This window comes from Magallana gigas, chromosome 2 (genome assembly GCF_963853765.1).
Source record: "Magallana gigas chromosome 2, xbMagGiga1.1, whole genome shotgun sequence".
Taxonomy (NCBI): Eukaryota; Metazoa; Mollusca; class Bivalvia; order Ostreida; family Ostreidae; genus Magallana; species Magallana gigas.
Window position 1 is genome coordinate 41,751,268 of NC_088854.1, and position 22,227 is coordinate 41,773,494.

The 22,227-nt window shown below is 33.6% G+C and overlaps 1 protein-coding gene across 12 annotated transcripts in view; it reads left to right on the forward strand.

Annotated features, from left to right (window-relative positions):
* Positions 1-950: 950 nt before the first annotated feature.
* The window catches only part of LOC105333707 (breast cancer anti-estrogen resistance protein 3 homolog), a 28,154-nt gene continuing 6,877 nt past the window's right edge, over positions 951-22,227 (forward strand). Inside the window, exon 1 of one of the 12 annotated variants that reach the window (XM_034445102.2) lies at positions 951-1,090. In XM_034445102.2, the coding sequence (XP_034300993.2) occupies positions 1,083-1,090 (8 nt within the window). In that variant the 5' untranslated portion in view covers positions 951-1,082. Of the gene's footprint in view, positions 1,091-2,302; positions 2,444-3,573; positions 3,687-4,812; positions 4,923-6,693; positions 7,555-13,267; positions 13,293-14,106; positions 14,126-15,188; positions 15,365-15,971; positions 16,108-16,813; positions 16,969-21,003; positions 21,136-22,227 lie in introns of those variants that run through there. The other 11 variants (XM_034445098.2, XM_034445104.2, XM_034445099.2 and 8 more) reach the window with 11 other exon arrangements.

A 22,227-nucleotide genomic window follows, 5' to 3' on the forward strand; every position in this document is an offset into this window, starting at 1 on the left:
TAATTTTTTATTTACTAATATATTTTTTCTCTCTCCCTTTCCTTCAACAAATGTTCATCCCAAAGTCCCATAAATCTGCTTGCTATCTTGTATTCTTGCTTGCTTCTGTTATGGGCGTTGAACCTCTTTTTACAATTTACAGAGCTTTTACCAATGACTCTGTCACTCAAACATATTTTGTTGTTGTTTCTCTGTCTCCATTCTGGCCCCAAAATTATAAATGTGAAACATTTGCTACATTCTGATATCTATCTCAGACAAGTTTTCATTGCTCGTTCTTTTTCCATTGCAATTGTGTGGCTGTTTTGTCAGAAAGATATTTTTTTTAGGGAAAAAATTGATAGCCTTTTGGAACAAAAAATCGTAAATGAAATCATTTATTGGTGGGAAAAATTAGGCGTTTTGACATCTAAAACACACTGTTCGATTTTTTTCTTCGGCATGGTCAAAGTGTCACTTGTATGTTTCTGAAGCAAGTGGCCCAAGTGTCACTTTGTCGTCCATTTCAAGAAATGTACGTCTTTCCTCTCTTTTGACAAGAGAGATAACCCTTTTTGAAAATGAATGAACAAAAAGTATTAAGCTTGCTAACAAATTTCAAGCAAAATTAAATGTGACAAGTTGAAATACGGTAGCAATGAAAAAAGGTTTTAAATGACAGAATAAATAAGTCAACAACTATACAATGTCGTGTAATGTTACGAAACGATTCGACGTTCTACTGAAATTGAGCTGGGATGGGAGAGTTGAAATATACGGTGTCTACACAGGTAAATGTGTGTACCTGTGTTTTTCACGTGCCCATTTGTACTGATATGTAATATTTACCTATTACAACGAGAAACCATCTTCATAATGGCCGTAGTCTAATTTATCACCGTGTTAAAACTGCGGAGGTGTAAATTTCACGTTATATTGGCCCATATAACTGCATCTGTCATCCTGATTTAATTTTATGAATGTAATGGTGACGTAATTAAAGGTCTCACACACATGTTGCATAACAGTATTTTAACTGTCTGTTCACATAGTGCTGACTGAAGACCGAACAATCCCATATAGTCTACACTCCTGCCCAAATCATGGAAAGGTAAGGACTTCATTTTTATTTTTTTTCTTCTATCGATAATATGATATATATAGATAATAAATACGTGGATAAGATTAGATTAACTATACATGCGATAAGCTGTCAATGTCAGACCCCTTTCCCCTTAATAATCAGGTGATTTACAGAGATCCTGACCCCCAAAACGCCTTATCAAGCCATCAGTCTTTGGAGGGGTTTTTTTACTTCTTTTATTAAAAACCTTGTAAACATTGACCCCCATAACTTTGTCACTGATATCGGGGGTAATTCTCTAAGTTACCGCTGGGTAATCAAACGACTAAACCATCGACAGTTATTCACTTCTTGTAAAGCAACATTCCTTCAGTTTATGGATTTTTTGCTATTGTTGAAACATCTGATGAGATTAACATGGGTTGGAAATGTACCATATCGCATACACAAAATCATCCCTAATTCCTTTTCTCTCTGAATTCTACCAGTCAACATTTGGTGTGCAAACTCATGGAAGTGTGTTATGTACAGAACTTTATAGGACTAATGTGCGTTTGTTCGTTTGTTTGACTGGACAGAGCAAAGAATGGAAAGTAGCATGTGTTATAGGAAATTCCCAACGCAGACTTTGGAGTTTTGTGCCTAGTGTCAATAGAAGATGTTTGTATAGCTGAAAGTTGGACACAACGATACATTAGCCTAACTTCTTATCTTGTTTACTTTCAATATCTAGCACTAAATTTATGAAGTTTAAGAAAATATTTGCCTCTTCAAAAGCCTTCTTTAATGGCAGAGACCTTTGAAGAGTTGTTCAGTGTATGTCAAAAAAAAAAAAGAAGGAAAAAAGTTAATGACCGAATATGCCTTTTATTCCCACAGCAAATGTCATTTTAAGAAGTTTTATTCAGGTGGGAAATATTGCTGCCCTTTAAACTTTATGAAAAATAATAGTAAAACATTTCGACCAAATAACATCTTTGATAACGAAAAACTTTTTTGTCGATTTTAAGTTTGAGATGGGTGTAAATTCAAAAAAATTCTTATACTTTGCAAAGACATTTGTAGTGAAGAGATTCTATTACTGAGGAGAAATCAATGGGAGATACCTCCCTTTTAAAAATCTGTCAAAAACTTTATTCACACATTTTGAGAATAACAAAAAGTAGAGGTGTGATAGGCGGCCTCTGAATTTCGCGACTCTGCATTGACAAAGTGACAACAAAATCGTAGCTTATTGCCGTCTGGAAGCGGGGACAATATTCACCTGTTTAGAATGATGACCCAGAGGCCGTGCTTTTTTGTACCCAACTTGTACACCATCCAGGAGTTGCAAGCAGAGAGATTTTATCTGGAGCAAGCCATAGATAGACTAGAGAAGCGGTAAAGTACTGGTTGGACGATTTGATAAGTCTTATAAGCATTGATTGAATCTAAAACTTGGGCCACTCATATTATTTGCAAATGTCCTAGATGTGGTAGATGACACATTGTTGCATTGATTGTCAAAGGTACTGCTGAAAAGATAAGCAATACATGTATAAGTATTTTATCAGGAATTATGTAAAAATATATCCTGCTCATCAAATATGAATTCTTTTTTGTATATACATGTAGTCTCTTATGCTTGTAATGTATAGTATTTAAAGTGATACTGGGGTTTGCAACTACAAAGCCAAGCTCTTGGGCAAAAAACCTAGATAAGGTCACTTTTGATCCCTCTACCTTCTTTTCCTTCTTTGTCACACAGAGATCAAAAGTGAATGCAGCTAGTCTGGGTAATATGGCCCTGGAGCCAGCTGTGGTCATTGATAGGGGATAAGTAGAAAATGACCATTATCTGGATTTAGACTACTTCATAACCACTTAAGATTACATATGTCTTGAACACGGTATAAGGTAACCTCTACAACCATTGTGATTCCATAAATCTAGTAACTTTTAGCTCTTCATAGAAAAAGGATCCTCCCCTGTATATATAGTATGTAATACAATTATTTTGTCAGTCTGCCATATTCTCGCATGAATACACCTTCTATTAATCAAGAAACCAAATGACCCTTTTTTTTGTGGTGGTCTTTAGGACACAGATTTATTTTATTTCCAGCCACAAAATTTTTTTATTCCCCTAGCTCACTATATTTCTTTAATGATCCTTCAGTCTGAAAAGGCTCGAATTTCACAGTCCAATAGAACTCCGGGAAAACTTGTTGATGGGATGTTTATTGGGGAAGCGATTATTGAAAGTCGCTTGTTATCATACAGAGGTGAGGACACTTGTTGTGAGATTGAAGGAATTATTATTCAATTTAACAGTATTACAGTCCAGAAATGCCAAAACTTGGCCAATAGTTGGCTGGTAAAATCTTTATAGTGCCAATGTTATCAGCGAAATGCTAGTCCCTGCTTGGAGCCCTCGCTATTTGATAGTCGTAAGTCCTGTATTGCTTTGATAATTGGGAAATAGTTATATCAAAGCAAACAATATTAATTTCCGCATTAAAGTAATGGGCAAGCAGGTCTTATTCCAAAAGGAAGAAATGTTTTTATCCAGGTTGAAATAGAAGAAGAGGGAGCAATTTAATATTTGTGGTTTGATCAAATTACGGGTACCTTTCATATACTAGTAAGTAATTGTCCATTTGAGCATTTGCGAAATATGGTAAATATGTTTTGTCATCAAATAAAGCAGTATTTAATTAACGTAATTTTCAATGAAAGTAAAAAAAAAAATGAAATTCATACTTATATGTACATGTAATTCATTCAATTCCTTATTTATGGAATAATCCATTGGTACTTTACTAAGTTTCTGATCAGGTCCCCCCTAGATGTTAAATTTGTCAAGACAATTATGACCACTTGGCCAGTGGTCAACTCTACCCTGGGAGGTGGTTTTGATGTTACCTCATTCCCATATGTATGTTAACCTTCATATAGAGGTGTCAGAGGTAATGTAAAAAAATTCTATATGTAACGGCCCCTGTGGGTTGGTTTTGCTTGTACGTATTTTCTGACTTGAGGACAGTTAAGGGGATGCAAATGTTTATAATACAAGAGTCTTTTTGTTGTTTGGAACAAAGATGACATTCTACTTTTACTACCGATTGATTCCAACCTGATTTACCTTTTGATGTGCTTAGTGTATCTAAATTGAAACCTCTCTACATGTATGTAAACATGCCTGCACCCTTTCAATGCTTCTTTGATGTTGTTAAATCTATCTCAGTGTACTCAGGAAAGGAGGGAGGGGGAAGCAGCATTCATTTGATTGACATCATTAATTTATGAGCACTTTCATCACGTTTTTTTTATGGAGATTAAAATATGATGAGATACCTTTAAAATTCTTGGCTGGAGACAATTAAACAATCTTATTCTTATCACCGGGACTATCAGACATGTTTATTGGAGGCAGGCTGGGGACTTGCTTGTGACTGATAAGGCCTGCAGATTACATAATGCAATCCAATGAACATGCACTGGGGGGAAAAAAGCAAAGAAAAAGGAAATGCCTGACTCAAAAGAAATTAGCGTTAAACAAGTAAACAAAGTCTAAATCTTTTGGAGTTCATTAAAGAAATATATAACATTGGATACTACATAAACAATTGGGAATGCTGAACATCACGTGCAGTAAATTGCAACATGAAGGCGATATCGTCAGATTTATAGTGAGGATGTGCACTTGTCGAGAGCTATTGCTGGAAGGACAAGCTAGGTTTTTCCTACTAGATGATTGATGAATTCCAGCAGAGTTTGTCATAATGTCGTTTGATTTGGAGATTGTCGTATTTGGTGCAGAGTCCACAGGATTTTTTTCAAGTGCATCATCATTCAACTTTCTTTCCATTAAGATAAAGTATGAAAAATAAGTTCATTTCATAATATTGATTATTTTTTTTAGAAATCCAAGCTGTATGTGAGAATTTAGTTTCTAAATGTATAAGCTACAGAAATGTTTTTATTCAGTTAGTGAGCTCTTATATTTTGAGTGATCTGAACATATTTGACTACTACTGGTAGCTTTGTAACATAGTATGTATAACGTGATGCACCCCTTATTCTAAATCCTTGGTCTTACGGTATATTGAAGAGATTATGTGTATATGGCTCTCTAAGATCTTTAATTAGTAACCGAAACATAATTCAATAGAACAAGGTTTTATGGTGACACATGTTTTGTTTATTGCTCTTAAAAAGTCATAAAAACGCTTATCTTTTAAAGATACATGAATAGGCACTTCATCTGCTAATGAATAACATCTTTGAACTGGGTTACTGAGGCCCTTAGTAAGCTTGCTTGGGAGTTTCCCGCGGAAAGTGAGCTACCTAACGAAAGGACTGGGAATCATCTAGCATGTTGAAATCATTCACAACCATTAAATATTTATGAAGCTGATGGTCTTAAGACTCCTGTATATGAATTGGGGTGTTTGAAGAAGAAAATTGTCTGGCCTCTAAGACAGCTGCTCTGGACACACTAAAACAGTTGTAAATACTCTGACAGAAGCCAGGTGTGACACAAAAGTGAAGAGATTCTTAAGGAAAAAAGAGTTTATTTTAATGCATTTTTAATTGTGTAACTTGAGTGGGACTTTTTGCTTTGATAAAACCTCTTTCTTTTGCAGCGAGTTTCTTCAAAACATCGCAACTTCATGAGTTTCTTTCGATTTGTGCTCAAAAGAATATCGAGTGCTCAAAACAAGAACTTTTGAAGTTTCTGTGCTGAAGTAAAAAGGTTTTAAAAAGTATTGCACCATTTGACTCAATACTTGAGCAGATTGGTTATATATACGAAATGAATCGAAGTTTGAAATTTATGCACGATTTTATTTTTAGTCACGACAATATTTACTTCATGCCATTTTGCATGTACGCGTCTAAGGGGGGTGCCTGCCATTTTGATGGCATATGATATAACAAATTTTATAATTTTCTTCTTTATCTTAATTCAGTCTTGTAAAATAACAATTTACATTTTTCACCTTGGAGAACTTGAAGATTAGCTTCGTTTTTGCGTGCAATGTTAATGTGAAGGAGTTTCCATCCGTTCTCATGTGGTACGGAATACTTCCACATTTTATTAGAAATAAATGAAGCTGAGAAGTTTTTTGTTTATCCTCTGAACTTAGGCAGGCTAATTTGTGGGTGGGTAAGATTGACACATTTAATTTGATGATGAACACATGCACTCAACCCTTTTCGAGTTTATATAAGCAACATCTCGACCTAACAGGGTTAATCATAGGCACATGACAGGCATAAAACGACTCCCGACCAAAAGGCTTTGAAGTCTTTTGAAATTTATTCCATTTGTGTGCAAGTAATTTGCATGAAATATGTGCAGTTTCAGATGGAAACTGGAGATACCATTTGCAATGAATTGAAAATTTTCAACAGAACTTTTGATGTGTATACATGACATTTTTATCTAAATTTCTGTCATAAGTAGACCAGCCTGATAAGTATTTAAATTTCCATTCAGTTTACGGAGGAAGCTCTCTTGATTGATTGCCCTAAAGTGAATAATGTTGAATTTGATAACTTTTTGTTATTCTCTGCTCCGATTTTGAGTACTGGTAATAATTCTGTTATTTGCCAAACCAAAGGGACAGAAAGTGCATGGGAAAGGACCTTGATTTGCATTGAAGCTTGTGAGATATCAAAAGTTTTTCAAAAAAAACCCTACGTGAAATTGTGAACATTTAGATAGGGAAGGAAGTCTCACGACTGATGTAATTTTTTTATCCAGCCAATGTGTTTCCATGTTTCCTCTGTGTATAATAGTGACAGTTCTAGGAAATATGCATTGCAATAGGTGAGAACTGATGGGGATTTTCATGCAGACTGGTCTTTCGTGAGCTGCAAAGATGCACATCTGTCTGCGTGTTGCATTGCGAGGAAATTGCATAAAAGCACTTTTGTTTTGCTTATCTGGATAAGTGACAGAGCAATTACAGACTTTTTAAGCTTAAAAATTAGATTACTGATACCAAGTGTATTCCTTCTTCAAAAAAATCCTGGAGGCAGAAAAAGAAAATGCCTTTTTCCGTATACTGGTAGGCTGCTTAAAGGGAAGATTTTTGTCTTATATTATGTTAATATTCGCCGAGCTGTCAGGATTTAAGATATCCCTTTGTTTAATGGTGTGTAAAAATGGCTCTACATCGTCGATCAACAAAGGGAATATTTCACATTGAATCATTGATGTACGGATTCTATCTCTGATATGAACACCTTTCCATCATATAAAATCCGTTGCAAATAAAAAACTGAACTAAAAGCTAAGTGGAAAGCAAACAGTCCGGAACAGATCTTGAAAGAACCACAAAAAAGGGGGGTCCACTGGATTTAGGGAGTCTGTAAATAGAAAGCATGTTGGAAATGGACTCCAACGGAAACTGTGAGGTGAAGGAGTTCCGGAAAGGTCATTTATCCGTTCCTGTTCCATGCCTGGATACATTTACTTTTGACTGGGGAGGAGGGTATGGGTAAGGATCAACCCTGTTCTTTTCATATAATGTTTTAATTTTTTGTTTAAATCAAGGTCAATATTCTCCATAACAGTTCAGAAATACCTTAGATATATTTATTTTATACAGCCTTGGAAATGGAACCTTGAATTTTTGTATTTGAAAAAAATTGTGCTTACAAAAAATTGCTCATTAAAAAAACCCCAGAATCAATTTTTTTAATGCATTTAAGGTGTATAGATTTGTGGCAAGTTTGTGAAAAAAATATTAATTCATATTGTAATGTTAAATCTGTCTCTATAAAGAAAGCTTCCAGTATTGCAGAAACTAGAAGTGAAAAATGAATGCTTTTAGATTAAAGCTTTTCTTTAAAGTTTTCCCTTATAATCCTTACTTGAATTGATAACCCCATGTCACCCCTGTTTGCATAAGGTTCAATCATTACTTATCAAGTGGACTATCAAGTTTTGTTCAATTATCTTATACATGGCTCCATGCCTCACAGAAAGCCATGCTCCAGTTCAAGGAAAATGGTGCAGTTTGCACTGAATGGATCGCTATCTGAGGGATATTTGGGAACTGAGTACTTTATTTAATACTGTTATGTTATGAACTATGATGGCTTTAACAGACCTACTTTTGAAATTGTACGTGTGTGGAGAAATCCCTGAAAATGTATGATTCAACCAAATATTTCAATGACCATTATAAGTTACACATTGCTGAATGATGACTTAATTTCCTGCAATCATGAAAACTAGTATTCTATGTAGGTTATGCCTGTCCACTTCTCAAAGGAGAATAGAAAACTATATAGCAGACTTTTTAATGATGGAGTTAAGAAGAATGTATTTATGGTACATTAGTTTACTTTAGCAGTGAAAGAGGTACATTTATTCACCTTTATTGGTAGGAACTAAATCAAATGATAACATTTTTATTTGATAAATGAAAAATAAAAGTCAAAAATTAAATTTTTTTACTGTGAGCAGTTACCCACCAATGTGCATGCATGCATTTTAATCTGTTAAATATTTTTTGTATAAATCAATGCTATTACCCGGTAGTTTTAAAAGTTGCCCTCCTTTAAAACAGATAGAGATCCATAAGTTTTTTGAATTGCACTCTAATAAAAAATTTGAATTCTTTTTTATTTGTCATCAACCCAGCAAAGTGCAAGCATTTGGATCCATTATCTTTTTATATATATGAATGCTTAAGTTATATAAGTTGAGACAACTTATATAACTTAGCATTAAAAAGGAAATAGTGCTTTAATTTTTTTTAGAAATACATTCAAATTGAATAAAATCTTTTGAAAATTCTAAAATTTAAGCACTTATCTTCTTTTAAATGTCAGAGAAATTGGAAGCTGTAAACTATTAGATTATTTATAGATTGAAATGATTGCTGTTTTATTTGATTTTATCCATCCATGCCATGTGGAAGGTAAAAACGTCTTCCTCTGTGATTATAACATTCGCAGGAAGACGACTGTTAAGGTCAATCATGTGTCACCGCTAATCATGGGCATGGATATGTTTTTTTCCTGACGATTTTGCATCTCATTCACAGAAGTCAACAGCTGCATGCTTGAATCAAAGTACTGAAAGTACTGTTAGACGGTGGTGCCGTTTGAAAGTGGCATATTACATGTATGGTAATTATTGTTCTCGAAAATCCACAGCCAGTATCTCATACATGTACTAATGCTTAAATTATACTCGCACAACTGGTCGTGAGTTTCCTACATGGATAATTCTGTGGAAATCGTAGTTGTGAACACAATCCACACTTTGCAAATGTTGTGTCTCTTTATCGTCATCTTTTGGGGAAAACCCATAGATTTTTCACAGTAGCCTTTGTAGTATAGAAGTTCGTATCCATATGTTTGTATCTATATGTTTGTATCTATATGTTTGTATCTGTATCAGTTGACATTAAAACTCCGTTTTCGGTAATACATGTACTACATATATATGTATTTTGATTGCCCCAGAATGACTCATTAAATATGTTGGTTGCCACCACATATTGAATGAATAGATTTAATCAAATCCAAAGCATTTTCATCACAGTACGCCCAAAGAAGGGGAATTTTGGGTTTTTTTCCCTTTTGACCTTTGGGTTGACACCGCAAAGGGGAACAACTTTTGAAAAGTGTGGATTGGACTATTGTGCTTTAAAGATATTGTAGATTTCTCAAAGTAACGAGAACAAATAAAGCTTTGGTATGATAAAATACTTATCAGGTTTTTACTAACTATTTGGGCATACATGTAGTATGTTTATTGTCCCTCTCGAGAACATTTTCCCTCAATTTCTTCAAAAAAGTTGCAGTCTCGTGGACCATCATACTTGCTTTTGTCCTCATAGTCAGTTAATACATTTAGGTGTACAGAAAACGGAATGGTTTACAAGAACCTGTTTGATAAAACTGGTATTGCTTTTGGATTGCACGTCATCATGAAACAGAAGAGTCAATCAATATTTTTATCTTCAATTTAAGTGGATTATTTCCATTTGCTCACTAAATTTGAAAAAAAAAATATCATACAATATTCAGTCGCGGCAGTTTCATTAATTAACGTTTTAAAGTACATTTGTCCTATTGTATTTAGCTATAGATTTATTCAAATCATTTGAATGAATTTGGTAAAGTCACATGTATATTTTATCGCTTCTCAGTACACTTTAACGCGGATAATTTACTTGCTACATTAAACTTTTCTAGTTATTCAAAATTAGTTTTTAAAAACACCAAAAAGAAAAAATCCAAGTTGAACGCATGTTTTTCTGTCCGTACAGCTGTGTATATGAATTTCATTTTATTCTTTGCATGTATATGTACTATACAATAGAGCTAGGGTTCGCAAATCCCGGCAATATTTCCGGAAAGCTATAGTTATGTAGCTCAGCAGAATACTACAGTCATCTATGAAGCACATTTTTTGCCTTCATGTTTCATTATTTATCGCAAATATAGCATGGATGTATATGCTTCGGCCGATGTAGCATTTCTTTGAGTGATGACACTTTCTAACTGGTGTGTATTTCGATTGCGAGTCGCAACAAACTGACGCTTTTATATAGGCCCGCCTATTTGTAAATGGAAACAAATGTCGAAGAAAGCTCATAATAGAGTTGTACTCGCGAGTTAAAAATTATTTGAAAACAAAAGGGGCGATATTTACGCACATGTGTAAATAATGTTATCTGTTAGTGAAATAATCCCCCCAAAACCAAAGAAAAGGTTCTCTAATAGCAGAGACGGGCGCATATGAATTAAAGTCACAGATTGTACTTCGCTCATCAAATTGCGTTATTCAGTTTATTGTGAAAAAATTCGTCAAGAACTCTTTAGTGAACAAAATTATTATATCTTGCATTACCGTTCACAATGTACCATAAATTAAATGTATATGGAATATTGCATGAGTTGAACCGATTGTTTTTTCTCACAAAAAGCTAGCGTTTGCTGCTGCAAACTATACATGTACAGGAGCTGACAGGCCGTGAAATTCATAAGACATTTCACAGCAAATGCCTTTAATCCCTTTATTTCTTTGAAACATCGTAAAATGTGTTTATACATGTATATATATGTAAATTTGTAAAATGGCGACTCGATTTGCACGTAAATTTTACAATCCGAGGTCGATCGATTAGCGCGTTTGAGAGAATCAGCAGCAAGTAAAGCGTTAACATCAGTAGTAAATATTGTCTGATGAATACTGAGGTGCCTGTAATAAAATTAATGTTCCTACAGACTGAGTGGGTTACAAAATTAGGTACATGACAGATCAGTCAAAAATTAAACACATTTGTATCGTATATTTCAAGTTTTTGGTAAGTTAAAAAAAGACATGCACACTTGTGGACGAAAGCGTGCCATTGATCGGTTAAAGTTCAATAAAATGTAATTTATGTAATATTCATTAATATTGTCAGTATCTGTTGTGAATTCTTTGGAATAAGCTACATCAAAACAAATATTCTTCCTCAACTAAACTTAATTCGTTGAAAATGGCTGAATTTATCGATGAAGCCTAATTGCTGAAATATGAAATGGCAGACCTGTTTAAATAGTGGGTTTCTGACAATTGTTTACATCATAAAAAACAAGAAGTGATAATTGTGAGATCCCTTAGCCAGTTATCGCAGTGATATAGTTTATGCAGTCCTGTAACCGAGTTTAACGTCACAAGTGGCAGTTGGTGCATAAATTATCGATACTGTGTAAGCAGACAGGGTAACGGCTCATTTAAAATAAAACACAATTTCATAAATTATTATATGTACAAAATAATTAGTTTCTATAATGCTTAAAATATCTGATAAGATTAAAATTAGTTCTCATACTTAAATCGACATATAGATAAAACATTGCGTATAACACTGCATACCTAACAGAGTTATCGTTCCTTATCCGCTAGGGTCCCCGTGAGAAATACTCTTCCGGTCAGGACCGTAGCAATAGACCGTGGCTATTTATAGCCACCGTCTAAAAATGGCTCAAAAACTTCAAATACTGAAGCATGTGTTTTCAAATGATTGAGGTTTTCATTTAAAAGTATATGAAATAAAAAATAACCCAATGTGGTTTTCCATTGTGGTGTAAAGAGAGAGAGAGAGAGAGAGAGAGAGAGAACTGATTTTACAAGTTTATCAAAGGAGCATTTTTTCCCCAGAGTATATACCTGATTTGATTGGAGTTAAATGCTACCAAATTCCAGGCACACAGAAATTAATTAGGTAATAAAATAATAGGGGCATTAATTCGGCATTAGGTAAATAAAATGTCAGAGATTTATAGCTTTTTTGCATGAGTAGACCTTTCACGGGCTGTGTTATTACCCTCCCGCTATTATCTGCCAATCCACAGCTTCTGGGGCCTGAACATCTACAGCAGTTAGCGACCAGGCATAATACATCTGTCAGCGGCATCTCCTGCGGAAGCCTCCCAGAAAACAACAGTTTGTAACGCAAAGAGGAACGAAACTCTTAAACTAAACCTCCAACGACAAAAAGTTCACTTTCAGTGAAGATACATGTGTCTGTTTTTTTCCCTTTAGCAAATTTTTTAAAATTAAAAAAAGGGGTCTAATTTCTTAATTTCAATAAAGATTAACTAATAAAGTTAAGATTATTTTACCGTATTTTTAATTTTTTGTAGGGGAACATTTTTGAGAGAAAACGTTTTTCATAGAGGAAAGCTAACAAGATTCTTAATTAATATATACCGGTAATTTAAAATGTCAAATGCTGAACAAGGCATATTTTTAAAACAGATTTATAACCATTTGGTGGCCTGTATATTAAATACATGTAGGTTATGGTTAACCCAGTAACCCAAAGAATGTAAGGTTTTGAAATATGAATGCAAAGTCTTTTATATATCCCTGTACATTAATATCGTACTGTTCGTAATCAGAGATCATATTTTGGCTGATTGCGAGCCTCGTGACATGACCTTTGGTGTAGTTTTTTACATTGAATTGCTCGGCAAAGTTTTTCTCTCTTTTGTCACCTGCTGGTCTCGCTCGTAAGGTGTGCTTGAGCTCTAATTGTAACCATTCTGGATGTTAATCCAAACGTGACAGCAAATTTGACAATGTCAACTATAAGAAAGAACAAGGACTGAATAAGAGGATAGTTTTTTTGTACTGTCTGCATGTTTTGGGTGATATTTTAAAACACAAGTCTGTGCTATTGACAGTCTTGAAGAAGAAGAAGAAGAAGTGTATATGCCAAAGGTAAGGCTGAAATAGATTTGGTTTGATGCTGATTTTTGGTAGATAGCATTGGCGAAGATAGAAATGTCTTGATAGAACAAGATTTTTGATAATTGATTGGCCTTATTGTAGGTAAATCTTTATTTAGTGCACAAAAGTCATCATGATTTTTCAATTGTTGTGTTTGGAGGACTGTTTTTTTTTGTTTTTTGTTTTTTTACTTGCTGATTTTACTAATCAATCTTTATATTCTAAAATTGTCGATCTATATTGTATTTTAATTGTCAAATTAAGACATAAACAAATTTGTTTCGGTTCATATCAGATAAATGTCTGCCATGTTAAACTTCACAGAGATTGTGTATTCATTCAGAATTTATGGAGGTCGAACCTCTTTGCATTGCTTGCCTTCCATATCACAGAAAAGCTCTTTGTTTTTGCTCAATCATTCATGCTTTTTATCAACACCTTAAAAAAAATCCATTCAATACATAATTACATATGTTTAGTTGAAAAAGTAGACAGCCACTCATGCAATATTTTATTGATAAGAACATGAGCCTTCATTTGTAGCTGTAATTTTTGGAATTAATGATTGTCGTATGTTCCGTGATAGATATTGTAATATGGTTCGTAACATTCTAAATATAGACCGATAACGTTTAATACATGCAATGAAGTTTATGAAGGTGTCAGGTTTTGTAACTTGAGTCTACAAAAGATAGGACTGTCTGCTCAATCCCATTTTTTTAGTCACTTTATGTATTATTATTCTCCATTTTAATAAAAGTTGCAAAATACCTCCCATACCTGACATCATGGCATATCAGCATTTAGTTCTTTATCAGCTGAAGGTAAGAGAAGTTTTGATAACCATTACTTTGTAAGATGGGAGATATATAGTAAATCTAGTAGTGAGATATTTGCCATAGTGAAGAGGTGACTGTCAGTTCTATGCATTGTAGGTTCTAAATGGTTTTAACTCAAATATAACATTTGCATCTGTCTGTGAAATAGTAGAAGAATCTTTAATATCTAAATTTTTCTTTTATTTTCTACAAATTAACAATATACGTTGAATAATTTGACCAATGATATTTTGATATTATGATATTTTGTCAGTGGTGATAAGTTTTTTAGTTGAATGATTAGATAGTATCAAATTGATGATCAAATTGGGGGGGGGGTGCCCCTCCCGACCATCGCAAAATTTAAGTTTTATTCTAAACTTACTTAAAAAATGTCTCCGACCCTCACAAAATTATCCCCCCCGACTCACCGGGACTAAATTTCTGGATCTGCACATGATGATATTGACATGTATCCTTTTATTGGTCGAATTTAAGGCATGTCTGTGTGAGATACAGAATATTAAAGGTCGAAGTATGTGTTAGCTGTTACTTATATTTTACCTGGCCAGTTTACCCTTATATTTTTAATACCAGTAAGTTCAAATAAATTTTTATTTGAAAAGCAGTTTGTTGAGTTTGGGGAGATTTTATAGATGAATAAAGATTGACATGTACATTTTCCAAAGAGTCAATCTGATGAAATTTTGAGGTTTGCTGCTTCAATTGAACAAATTCATTCTGAAAGAGGACATAGTTCACAAACTTTTGTAGCAACCAGAAACCATCTGGTCCAAAGAATTTTCACAGTCAGAGTTCAAAGTGATATTTATAATGGGTGTTTTAAATGTTTCCTAATGCAACTCAGTGTAACATGCATGTAATCCAATTTAGAAAGTAAAAACAGACTAAATGGAAATATACTTGAGACGTAAGGTGCTTATACATATGTTTGAGTTAAATCTACTTTTGTTTGGTGGTTCGCCCATGTATATATGTATAGTCTTTGTCGAGAGTAAATATTATTGATTTCATTCACAGTCTGGTGGATATCTAACTTGGATTTCGAAGTTCAGTGTTCATATTTTGACATCTGTGAACTTTTCTATTCAAATATGACATGTAGATTCATAAATTTTTAACTTGGTTTAAGTAAATGCGATCAATTTTATGGATTTTATTCACTGAATGTTCGGTTGAAGTCATAATGGCTGGTGTCTGCTACATGGATTAATTTGTAGACATGTAAGTAAAATTGATTTTTGGTTTAGTGTGCAATACGTTTTTCAACTGTTAATTAATGAGCATGTCCTTGAGTTGCACTTGATTTGGGCAGGAAAAATACATTTAATTGAAAGTTCTGTGCAGTTGTATAATTGATAGACCATATACCTGAAAAGCGTGTACTGATATACACAGATATAGAACACCTGAGAACTACTTGACTTCACTTGTATATCATATTACATAGAAACATATTTAAAATGTGTTTATTCTGCTTTCAATTAGGATTTGTGTATTGAATAACAAGAAATGGAAATTTAGTCCATGTTAATACTATACTACTAGGCAAAGCAGAGTTTTATAGTGAGGGTTTATAGATAGAGTCTCCTGTTTCTACCTGCATTTATACTGTGTAAATGATCAGAAGTTGGACTAACAGCTGTCTGTTTCAGTAATCCTATACGCTTTTTCTGTTGGTCTGGCCTTTTGTTGACAATATTGTGTGTGTAATTGCAGCTCTGTCAGATATTGACAAAAGTGTTTATTATGCAACTGTCAACTTGAAAATGCAAACATTTCAAGATTCGTACATGTATATTGACTCTGCCTATTAATGCCCCTGACTTTAACCGACTTCACTTTATAATGCGACCTGGAGGTACACATTTGTAATTTATTATGACGTTTTAAAGAGTTCTGAAATATCTGGTAAAAAACAGGAAAAGCAGAATAATTCTACTTTCGAAAAACACTATGGCAATTAGGTAAGACTTCAAGCACAGCTTGCATTTAGGTACCTTAAGTAATGAATGGTAAGGAATCTTTTTTCTTTTGTGATGTGCTAATTGGTTTCATCTAGTCTATGCAGAATTATGCTTTGAAAATTTCATAATGACCTATAAGCATTAGTAGTGCATTGAGTTGTTGATTTTGTTGCATTTGATGGAGGGGTTTATAAATTAATGATAAACAGATTTCACATCTAATTGATGGTACCTTTTGGAAAAGTAATGTGTGTTTGTAAGTTTAATGAGAAGGAGGTGATCTTATAGATGTATTTTATACAGAATTGAGTCGGCTTTGATAACTCTCAAAAGTGAGGGCAAGCTAGTGTTTATAAGTACATCTGGAAGGTGTATACAGTTGATTCCAGGTAGGTCAGACTCTTTCATTTTATTTGTCTACGTTGGGGCTGGAGGATGTACAATGCATATTTAAAAGTTTTGGGAGAAGAAGGTAACCATCCTCACCATAGATGTAACAATGTCAGTTTTACACCTCAAAAGGGAGGGCAGCTAGTACCTGTATTAGTTCATCTTGATTCATTTCTGTCATTGTTTGGGGGGATGTGCAAAATCAAATGTATATCTGGGTGCCAAGGTAGATTTGGTATGTAATTATGTCAGGAGTACATAAGTAAGTATTATGGTCCATTGCTTCAGGGGAGGGAACTGGCCCACAAAACAAGAGGAGGTACATGAAACATGTGGCCAAATCTATTGATTACTGGCATTCCAAGCAGCCCCCATCTGTTGTGCGCTCTGACAGGCTATATGTATCAACAGATTCAGTCTCATAATGATCCCCTGTGTCCATCAATCCTAAACTTTACAAATTACAAATGGGTGAGTATGTTCAGTATGCTTTATCTTATATTAATTAATAACACTTCTCAGATTTTTTTCCTCAGGTTTGAGGTGATCAACTGCAATGGTTGATAACTTTTCAAAAATATGTAAAGAAAAATGAAATTCATTAATGCTTATCGCTGTTTTCCAGAATTAGGGTTTTTCCACTCTTTTCAAAACTTTGAAATTTTTTATTATATTAGTCAATTTCCTGTATGATGCATGGTTGCGGGTTTTTTGTGTTTTTTTACTGATTTGAATCTCAGGAAATTTGAATTTTTGTGTGTGTATAACTTTGTTGCCTGCTGTTTTCATGCAGGTTAAACATAGTTTTAAATTTTAGGTTATAATTCAAAGTCCCTGTGATCTTTGATTTATAAAGACAGTTTCTCTGTTTTATTGATTTCCATTATTGGATCAATAACTTTGTAACACCCACCTGTTAGTTGTTTTCCTCTTAAATGTGCAATGTTCAAGTAAAGCACAAATAAATTTCTTGAGTAACTTCTTTTAATATCCACGATTTTTGATAACAAGGTGATTAAACTCACAGTCAGTCGAACAGCATCCTAAAAATATGATATTCCACCAAAAAAAAAATAGTTACTCGTCTTTTTAAGTTTTATAAGATATTTTTTGATTCTTTTTTATCGATTCACACTGACAGGTGGTTGATATTACCCTGGCATGGTGCTTTATGATAGGTGGGAGTTTGTCATTAAAATGTTCAGGTATTGCGGAGGATTGAAGTAGAGGCTTACTGGGATCTGTGCTATATCAGGGGGATACTACCCACTATCTGACCGTCGGAGCTGTGTCTTGGCACTGATTAAGAAGCTCTCGGAGATTTATATAAATTATCAGGGGCCTCCTCCGTAAACAGGATGCTGGGTCGATTCTCTTGAAGATTTTTTTATTCGTTTTAATCTGGAGAAAAAAAAGCCTAGAAGATATTTTTTTTTTTAAAAACGGTGTTCAATGCAAACTCGAGTATTGAATGCTATATCTCTTGACGTTTGAACTGGTATTGGCAGATCAATTTTGCACAATTATTTTTAATGTTTTTTTATTTTTTGACATTGAGGTTAATGAATATGACGACTCAACGTCATGGAAACATTGATAAGGAGTGGTCCATGACAAAAAATGTTATGTCAGAGAAGATGGAGGATATTTTTTTTTTCAAACTGATTTCTTTGTCTTTCTTTAAAAGATTAATTGGGTTTTGGAAGCTTTAAGTTATGTTTTTCAATGAGATCTTTGAATCTTGCCCATTAATCAATATTTACTTTGCATAGAGTCCCGAGTTTTATTTGTTAGAATGGACAGGTTGTCAAAATTATAGATTTCGGAACTTTATAAGTTGCAGTCAGATTGGGCAGTATAAATGAATTTCGCAGATGTTAGTTAGCCAAATTTTCTCTGTACAATTTTGGTTTAAAGTTAATTGTATTACGTATGTATTTAGCTATAATCTGTCATAGTGCTAAATGAATAAATGTAAATAAATGTTGATTTAAAAAACAAAATAACCGTCTACCGGTATATACAGATCACGAATTACAAATAATCAATTGACAGCAGGATGGATAGGTAATCAGACCATTAAGGTGGCTCTATACACCCACAGTTTATTCCAATTTTCAATAGAAGACCACAAAACATATACTTTTCAAATATTAAAATGACGATAGGGATAATATAGGTATTTTTAAAGAATTTTTTAATGTTTTTTCGTGTTTTTGTAAAATATTTTTTTAAAAGACAGCTATCAACAAATTGAGAGAAATTATTTTGTCATATGATGGATATTTCCTTCGGACACATAAAAAAAATATATCGCTTCTTAACATTCAAAAATGTTATTATTGCAATCTTTTTTAGTATTTCCCCAAAACATAATTTTTCATATTTTCTTACTCTGTTGAAAAATCATCTGAAAAAGTTGCTTGATGTTATAAGAAAATGTATTTTAATATATGTGACATAAAAAATTGAATGAAAACCATTGCAAATAAACACAAAAAATATTTTAAATTTTATTTGGTATGAAAGTTCCTCATGTACGGGTTATCGTTCCTAAGTCCCAAGGCCCAAACACCTCGGGGACTTTTCATTTCTGAGTTGAAGAAAATTTAATTCCTAAATGTAATGTTGGAATGATAAATACATACATATTTCATTATAGACTTTGCCCTGTATAAGTGAATATATTCGCTTTAATGCAAAACTAAGTCAAATAAATAAAGGGGAACATTGACTAGGCTAATAGGATTTATGTATCCCAACCTGAGAGAAATTCAAAGCAACCCTCTCATCCCCGTGAGGTGTCGATATTAATGTGCATTAAAGTATATTATAATTGAAATATTTTCACCTGTTTAGAATTTTCACGGTATTCAACCAAAAAATACGTTTTAGAAATTTTTGGAAAATTAAAAAAGTTATTGTTCTCAACGGGATTCGAACTCATGACCTACTGGTTTGTAGTGAACCCACTAACCCACTGCACTACAGTGTAACATATCGATGATGCTAAAGAAACTCTTTGAAAATTCATACTTGATTTTATTGTTTATTTCAATAAATAATACCACACAATGTGAAGGTGTCACATACCACATTACTTGTAAGTAATGAATTTTCCAATTATCAAATTAAATCTATCCATTTAACATATTTTTCAAAATAGCGGTTCCCATACAATTCACCTCAGTTTAAATCAGCCAGTACCGGAAATGCATGTTTCCAGATTTACTTTTTTTCGTACTGCGTCATCAAAAAGTGGTGTATAGAGCCACCTTAAAGACAATAGATGGATAAGACTGAAACTTATTTGTTTGTTCATATATAAGGAAGTTATATTCACATATCGGTAAGTCTCAAACCTGATATGTCCCATACTTCATTAAGAATTGGTTTGGTTTATGCAGAAACAGATGGGTTGTCATCATTGGAGGTAGAAATTCTTTACACAGTCAGAAATATGAACTAAATATTTACAATCTTCTTTGTTCGTGTTTATTAAGACATAGCTAAGGTAAATTCCTTCGTTTGTTACTGTCCATGAGGTCTGTTATCATATTAGCTTGTTGTCCAATTACTTATGATGGTTCCATAAATTTGCTCCAATAGGCCATTACCCTTTGTCACAGGGGTGCAATAGACATTGCAAAGGTTACGATCAATTAGGACTGGTCTTTGTATTGTCACAAGATTTGTGATAAACCTTGACTTAAATTGCCTTCTTTTGAAGTTTGATGGATATGTTGAGCGCTCTGTATATGTGTATTGTGTGTGTTTTCGGAAGAGAAGAAGTTTGAATGTACATTTTATGAAGTTCGACACATTTCATTTAACGATGTCTTAAGATCTATGGATCTGGCTGATCAAAAAGAGATAAGGGATATTTATATATATTTCTAAGTATAATTTTCTAAATCCTTGAAAAAAGTTATCAATCTGTTCCGCCGGCAGCATTAAAGGAATACAGAGGAAATACATGATGCAATCAGCCGGAAAAATATTCGGAATTAAAGATTATTTCATTTGATGCCGTTATGCACCCTGGGGTGGTGCTGTTTTGGAAACCTGTCGGAATAGATGACTGATGATCTCAGATGATAATCCAACGATCAGATTGGGAGGAATCTTTTTTGAGGAATCTCTGTCTTTACCTACAACCCAATCTGTATCTCCTGTCACTGATAATCAACCAACGCAGAAATTCTGTCTTTTTCTGGAGATTTTTTTTTCTTTGCTTCATTTTTAACAACCGTGAAGCCTAGTAAATTTTCACAGTGAGGCATATGAAGTGATTAAATAATTCTAGGGATTCGTTATTCAGAAAATGATGTCAAGCATTTTGGTGAGGAGATGTATTATTTGACAAAGCATAATTTATTTGTGCAAGAAGTGGTGGCAAAAGTAAATATTTGGAATGGTTGAGGATTGATGGGACGATGTTGGATGTTGAGCATGGATCCGGGAACACGAGACACCTGCTGATTTCCTTGTGTGGACATTGGGCGGGATTTTACTGTAGTAGAAAGTATATCGTAAATGATGCAAGATTAGTTGCTTAATTAATCATTGAAAAAGAAAAATGGACATTCAGAGAAAAGGAAGGCGAAGGTTGGAAGAAATTGAACAAAGTTTGCTAAGGTATGAGGACCAGCAGAGAAATTAATTAAGAGGATTTGTTGTTTAAAGGCTAATATAAAGTGTAACTGTGTCTTTTTATGGTCAAAGATATCTGGCTGGAATTTTTAAAATGTTAAGTGCTATGGTATGGTGATCGTGAGAGGGATTGAGGCAATTTGTTGTCATTAATGCTGATATTACCGGTATTAGTTATGATGTCTTTTAATTAATGGTCCAAGGTATCTGCCATGACTGAAAAATTTATAATACCAGTACATGTATATTTTTAAAAGCAAACCTCTAAGTTCTATGATTTGTTCCACAGCTGTATTAATTAATTTTTGCAATTACACATGTACTTGATAATTTAATTAGAGCACCAAAGTTATAATTTGCTTTTTACTCCTTGCTATTGGCTGTGTTTTTTATTTTTAATTGACATTTGATTACGAATTTATACTTGCTAAATGTACTAGCTAGTATAATATGTTGTGTACCGTTATGTAACATTACAAGGAAATACCGGTATATGGACTGTGATATTGATTTTTATCAAATAAGACTAAAAATAATAGTTCCGTATAAAATTGTTCTGATTCAACATGTAGATGTAATATAAAACTTCATATATGAACCTGGCATTTGCACACAAAAAACCAAGAGCAAAACAAGCTTTGCCATATGTCGATGTGTCATCAAACCTAAATCCTATATACTGTATATGTATTGTAGCTACAGATACTGAAACTGAAAGGTGTTACCGTAATGGCTGGATGAAGTTTTATCAGTTTGTGGAGTCTTAGATTTCCAGATATCTGACTCTGATTTGTCTAAATGAAATGAAAAAACTTGACAGTAATTTGCTCTCTAATTTGTTTTGGATTTGTCTTGGAAAGTGACGGCTATAGATTTGTCTTGAAGCTACTCATGTTTGTCTGTGTTATGTCTTGTGGAGTGGACAGAGTTTAAATCTCATAATCTGTCTAATGACCTGTGTTGTTTTTGAGTGGCAAAATTTGACATAATCTGTAGCTGTTATGTCTTTGAGTGTTTATAAACTTTGACTTTTTCTTAGTCTTTCAGTACCATAGACAAAATTTGACTCTGTCTTGG